A 6,799-nucleotide genomic window follows, 5' to 3' on the forward strand; every position below is an offset into this window, starting at 1 on the left:
TTCGGTCTACAAACACCGTGAGCATCACGAGAGTAGTGAGTCCTTTTTGTCCATTTCCCTCCAAACAGAGGTCTACATGGGAATGGCCTTAGGCGCTATTGGACACGTGGTCAAGAGGGCAAGACGCCTGGGTGAGGACACGTGGCGGTTACATGTGTCAACGCAACAAAGCCTCAACGGAATTCTTGTGTGCTCTTTGCTATGTTTGCTTTGCCTACAGCACAGCCATAGCTATGGCGATTGTTGCAGCTGCTGGAGCTCTCACTTGTGGTGCTGCTGGCATCACCCTCTTCCAAATCCGCCCCCGTGACGCCGTCTTCGAGGTCCTTTCCATTAATTTCAGAGGTTTCAAGCTCCGATTCCGCACCGATTCCCCCCTCTTGATGGCAGTCATCGATGCGGAGCTCGTCCTCTCCATTAAGGTCATCAACCCCAACGTTGTTCCTATCGAGTATACCGGCAATGTCATGGACATTTTCTACCATGGTGACCTTCTGGGTCAGGCCAAGGTAATTTGTTCCGATCTGCCTTATTGAACGGCATTGCGTTGTTTTCGGGAAACCAACTCCTAGCATTTCTTTTCTAAGAGATGGCTGTGTGGGCCTTGGCAATAGTGTTTGATGCGGCGTGTGATGGTCGAGTCTGAGTCAACTGAATCTCCGCTGCCTTGTAGAGGTCTCTGGATCCATTTCTGGTGGTTTGAGATGGACGTGTTCATCGCTTGTTAACTATTCCGTTACCTTTCTGTGCTGCTGCAGGTGGAGGAGGGAAGCCAGGGGCCAAACAGTGAGGAAGTGTTGGAAGTTTCTGCCAAACTAGATGGGCTGGAGGTAACACATCACTTACAGGACCTGATATCAGATGTGAGGAAGAGAGAGATGAACTTAAACTCCGTAGTAACCATCAAGGGAAATGCAAGGCTTTGGAAATGGACTCACAAATTCAAGGTATCAAGTTATCACTCCGTGTATGAGAGAGAGAGAGAGAGAGAGAGAGAGAGAGAGAGAGATTATATTGCTTGATGCCTAGTAGAAAGAGCTTACTTTCATGGTTGCTGTCTTACAGGTTCACGTACAAAGCAATATCAAGGTAGACCCTATCTTTTTGGACGTCCTTGAACAAGAAAATAATGTTCACATGGAACTCGCACCAATGGTTTGAGCCCATTGCCCTGTATAGTAGGGTTCTAAATGCAATCATCTTATGGATATTTAGTGCTTTGTATCATTTCGGAGCTTCAGTTCAATCGAATTACAAAAACTTAATGCTATTCACTCCTCCGATTTCAAAAATCTATAACTATAGAGAATTTTCCTGTTGGATCGATTGGATTGCATTCCTAATTTTTGGGAGAAAATTCCAGTAGCGTTGGGTGGGACGCTTACGGAGGGAAAAGTGTATAAGGTGAGCAGAGTGCATTGAGTTAGTGTTTTAAGCGTGTAACGTGAGAGTGTGCATTGAGGAGTGCGACGTTGCAGAGACAGACTGAGAGAGAGGGAGAGAGAATGAGACGGAGGGACAGAGAGAGAGGAAAAGAGAGAGTGAGATACAGGGACTGAGAAAGAGTGAGAGAGGGACTGAGAGAGGAAGGGAGAGAGAGTGAGAGAGAGGGACTGTGAGAGAGACGAGAATGGAGAGATTAGCGTGAGAGGAAGGGAGACGGTGCGATGGAAGAGAGAGAAAGGCAGAAGTTTCCAGAGGGAGAAGTATCTAGATCATTAATCATTTGTATACTTAGGTTAATCGGGCATCTTTGCACCCTCTTCTACTCAAAATCGTCCCCCGCTCAAACTAATTAATGCATTTTTCAACATCGTGGACACCTATTCACAGCCTCAGTTCAATTGATTTTGTTTTCCTAGAGGGGTGGTCCGTGGTTATCTCATCTTCGTAAAGAGGTTTTGATAATTTGGTTTTGCAATGTGGTCTTTATTTTTCACAATTAATTTTTCTTGTGATTTTCGAATACAACATAATGGCGCAAAATTTCTCAAATGCTTTGATGTCTAGAGACTATGCAATAAAGAATCCATACCTATTAATGCCATGTAACATGGTTGGATCGAAGGGTATGGCATCGGTGGTTTATAAATTCTTGCAAAGCTTCAACAAAAAACATGAGTATAAAAGCATTTAGTGAATACAAAGTTAGTTTACATGGTTCATAAAATCTCTCCTCCTACCTCATGTGACATCACATATTTCTTACATGAGGCAATCTCTTAAAGAGGAAAATTTGACAAAGTATCTCATAAGAGAGGCTTTAGGTTTCATGGTGATTTATGGATATAAGGTGTGGCTTTGTAGGAAATGAGTGAAGTACCTTTTTCAATGCAAAATGTAGTTTAGATAATGCTATTCTTGAGGAATGGTGAATAGTTGTAAGTATTGGCTTGCCTCACATTGAGAACCCTATAAATGATAAGACAAAGGTAGCTTAAGTTCAAATGAATAACTTTACTATCTAATATGATGTATAGAAAACTCACAAGTTGTGGGCATGAATTAAGTGAAGTACTTTTCTTTAGAAATCTAATTTAAGCTAAAATTGAGAACGTGGTTAGTGCTATGCTCGAACGATATCAATATTTGTTAGTATTCAATTGCCTCACATAGGGAATTGCCTTGTAAATGATAAGAAAATTTAGCTAAAGTAAGTGCAAATTAATAACAGATTACATAATATGATGTTAGAAGAAAATAATAACTAGTGGGGCATCAACTAGTTGTAAACAATGGAGATAGTGGCATTGAATGGAGACCTTGGGGTCACTCTCTAAAAACCCATATATAACACATGCAAGCAATCACACATTTAAAATACCCTTATTTTTTAAATCTACTTTTTTTTTGAATAATTCTTTACCCCTCTTGCACTTGTCTACATGCTCAAATCCAAAATTTAAAAGTTTGTTTCATACCTGCGTTTACGTAACTTACATAAGGTATCTATCCTTTTAAACCCCTTCCGTCCCTACATGACCTATAAGTCCCTAATTAAAAAATGCCCTACCATTAACTATCATGCTTAAGTTACATTTTTATAAAGTGGTTGCCTTAGGATGCAAATTGTGTGACTTGTGAATGTTTTGTGAATGATCGTTGCCTTACTCTTTATAGCACTCATAAACACAATGAAAATTTACTAAATTCAACTCATATGTGATATATTAAGATAGCAACCAATGTTCCTTACTATGTACGTGATTGATATAGACCATGTCCCTCTTATTGTCCACAATCACTATGCATAGCTTTTAAACTTGTATTTTAATGATTTATATATTTAAAAAAAGTTTAGGTAAGAAAGTTAATAAATTTTGTTCTTAGCACACTAAAACTAATTATATTGATTTATGCTAACTTGAAGAAGCATAGATTCTTTGACAAAATTTGAATATCCATCATGAATCTAACCAATTTTAGATATGTTAGGCCTTCCATTGTATGAAATACTTTAAAGGCTAATTGTATTGATTTATGACAACTTGAAGCATCAATTTCATTTTCCTAGATAGATTCTAACTATCCATTATGCATCTTACCAACTTTAGGAATGATAGGCCTTTTGTTATATGAATATGATGAGAAACTTGATATCTTACCTTCAATGTGTTCAATATCTCTCACATGTTAGCAATCATTTGTGCAATCAATTTCTCATGAGGTACAACACATAATACTTCAATGAATAGGTTATAATCATTGAGTGTAACCTATAGTTTACCAACATGACAACATCTTGAGGTGCATCATGCATGATTTTTCTTTAAGAAATATTACATATGGATGTATCTACATATACATTTATGCATATCTTTACATGCCAATGGAAGGAGCTTCACGATGTGTGTTTGTGTGAATGAGGATAGGATGACCCCTAGAATATTCTTCTTAGTAGGCATGTATCCAAACGGCATTTCAAGTCATCAACCAATAATAAACATAAAAAAATTATTGTACATGAGACAGGATTAGAAATGATTATGAACATATTTATACCAAAAGCTCTTTTGTTCTTGCGAGTTTTCTTAAAACAAAATTCTTGGATAATGTACCTCAAGAAGATTAACTATAGAGTACCCTACATACTCTCTCTCTCTCTCTCTCTCTCTCTCTCTCTCTCACACACACACACACACGCACGCACGCACATACTCTCACACACGTATGCATGCACACATGCACACACGCCCTCCCACACAGCCGCTTGCCCCCCCTACATGCACACACACACACACACACACACACACACACACACACACACACACACACACAAACACACACACACATCCCCTCGTGGACCCTCGTACTCCAAGGAATATTGGAAAAAAGAGGCACTATGACTAGAACCTCATATTTCAAAGACTAGGACATCACCTATGTTCTTGAAATGGGGGGAAATCCTTCAATGCCACATAAGAGATACGTGGTCTTAAGACTATATCCCTCCAATAAGCTCTTGAGCATTGTGAGTTTGTTGAAAGTAAAATTTTCACACAATTAAATCTTTTAATCTCCATCCTCAATTATATGACAAATGGCAATAGTAGGGTACACTCCACTATATTTTTTGACGTATTTTTCACTGGTTAACGCATCGGGATCCCTTGAGCAACTATTGTTGGGAGCATACCATTTGAAGCACCGGTTACAAACAGTTGGGGATATCCCTATCAAGCTCTCAAGCTCACACAAGGCAGGAGCTAGGACTCTTTGCAAATGGCAGAAACGTCTATCGTCCAACCAGGTAAGAGTCCCCTATCAAGAGTTTTGAGCAGACGCTCTAATTGCAATATTGTGAGAGAGTGAATCTTGATTGAACGAATTGAGAGATCTGTGCTTACTAAAGACTTTGAAGTGCTAGCATGAACCAAATAGGAAAAGAACATATTTTGAGTGCGCAAGCTCAAAAGCATATTTGTTGTTCTCTATTTTCATGCTCATGGCTTTTCCTTATTGATCTTAAAACTGATAATCAATGGCATAGAACTCCCCTCAGGAAACCAGTTGGTCAATCATCGATTTGCAGATGATACCACCCTCACAATTAGAAACACAAATGTGTACATCCAAAGAGCAATGGAGTGCATGGACATTTTTGTAGAGCATCTCGGTCAAAAATTAATCACACCAAAATAGGGTATGCTGTATTAACAGGGGACAACCTAAACTTGTTAGACCATTTGGGATGCAAAAAGATACCTCATGGTCAAGTATTCAGGCCGCTAGGTATCCCTATGGGTGAATTGTCAAGATGAAGGACAGATGGGATTGGTTCCTTGAGAAATTCAAAAAGAAGCTAAACAATATTAGGGGGTTGCAGGCAAACTTGGCAGGGAAGAGGGTAGTCCTAAACCATTTTATTTACCCAATGTCTATTTTCTATCTCTCCTACTGGTGCCCATCCAAAGAAAGACTAGAAAAATTCATAAGGATATGCAGATCCTTCCTATGGGGTGGGAATGACACCAGAAGAAGGATTGCTGAAGTAAAATGGAGTTTTTGTACCAGGCCAAGAAAAGGAGGGCTGGGTGTAATAAATATTCAATTGGCTACCTACAAGCTAGCTGCCACGTGGATAATAAAAGCAATTACCAATCCGGATAGGGACTGGGCTAACCTTCTGCTCAGGAACTTTAAGCATGTCAGACCTCTCAGAGCCCCTAGATGGAAGGACTACGTTGTTTTGGCAGCTATTGGAAATTCAGAGCCTTGCTCTACTAAAGGGAGCCAACTGTGGAAGTCCTTGTGGGGAGCTTTTGAACAAATTAAATGTTTCATCACACTCATGGGGAAAGGAAGTTACATGACTCTAGATTCCGTATGGGTATCTACCTTTTTTTCAAGGTAGCCAGTTGAGTGATAATGAATTTTGGGAGCTTGGCATTTGGAAAAGAAGGGAGTCTCTTGCTGGGGTGATCTTTGGGACAGGAATAACATTCGATGGAAAAATTGGCTTGAGATAAGAAGAGAGTTCAGACTTTAAAATGTAGATCAAGATCTGTTCATGAGAAGATTGCATCTGTGGGAGGGGGACATTTCTTGGAAGGGAGGTTGAGTACTCGACTACGACAGAGAGTTTGGGTGGGTTGGCAGCTCATCTATATTACCTACACCGACACCCTCTAAAGGCATAGAGGAGGTTGTTGTTAAGCTAAACAAAAGGTGGCACTGTTCTGATAATGCTAAAAATGGGCACTCAAATTTGAATTGATATGGAATAGACAAATCCTTGAGAAAATGTCTACCCTGCTATGGCTAACTTTGCATAAGGCAGTCTGGACCAATAGTAGAAGTCTCAAAAGTAGACCACCAGCAGATTGACATATGCTCAGAAAGGAAAAGTAAATTAAGATTGAAACCACCAATTATGCTCTTATGACTACCATCATGGCTACAAAAGAGCCAGTGTACGCAGTTGATGAGCCAGAATGGCAGGCAGATGTTCAAGTGCAAAGCTGGACATGCAGTCATAGCTTCTCCCTCCACTATGCCTAGTCAAGGAAGAACTAGCTCATTAGTCTACTTCAACTGGATCTTGCTCCTTATTTGTTTATCCCATGTGCATAGGTTACTGTTGAACGCTCCAGTGTTGAAAGATTGCATATCTCGAAATCCTTGCTGTTTTCTTCTTATTACCATGGTTCTCTGCCTCCTCCTTGGGCTGTCAACAACTTTATTGGGATATATATTTTGAGACTTATCAACTTGGTAAAATCAAAATACTGGTTTTGTTTCCTCTTATTTATAGAAAGAGGTTTTTTTGTATGCTGGTAGCCCTCATTAGAGGTGAAAT

The 6,799-nt window shown here is 39.7% G+C and overlaps 1 protein-coding gene across 1 annotated transcript; it reads left to right on the plus strand.

The window, feature by feature from the left end:
* Positions 1-210: 210 nt before the first annotated feature.
* LOC147898275 (uncharacterized) lies at positions 211-1,274 on the plus strand. The gene is made up of 3 exons (XM_087379796.1): positions 211-509; positions 759-947; positions 1,066-1,274. The coding sequence occupies exons 1-3, from the start codon at positions 234-236 to the stop codon at positions 1,159-1,161; spliced, it is 561 nt and encodes a 186-aa protein (XP_087235922.1). The 5' UTR covers positions 211-233; the 3' UTR covers positions 1,162-1,274.
* Positions 1,275-6,799: the final 5,525 nt, after the last annotated feature.

The sequence above is a fragment of the Dipteris shenzhenensis genome, chromosome 9, assembly GCF_047967505.1.
Source record: "Dipteris shenzhenensis isolate YYH24624 ecotype China chromosome 9, Dip_SZ_1.0, whole genome shotgun sequence".
Taxonomy (NCBI): Eukaryota; Viridiplantae; Streptophyta; class Polypodiopsida; order Gleicheniales; family Dipteridaceae; genus Dipteris; species Dipteris shenzhenensis.

Coding starts and splice junctions, on each gene's coding strand:
- LOC147898275 (XM_087379796.1), top strand. CDS start 234: ATGGCGATTGTTGCAGCTGCTGGAGCTCTCACTTGTGGTGCTGCTGGC. Junction 510..758: donor ACCTTCTGGGTCAGGCCAAG/GTAATTTGTTCC, acceptor GTGCTGCTGCAG/GTGGAGGAGGGAAGCCAGGG. Junction 948..1,065: donor AATGGACTCACAAATTCAAG/GTATCAAGTTAT, acceptor GCTGTCTTACAG/GTTCACGTACAAAGCAATAT.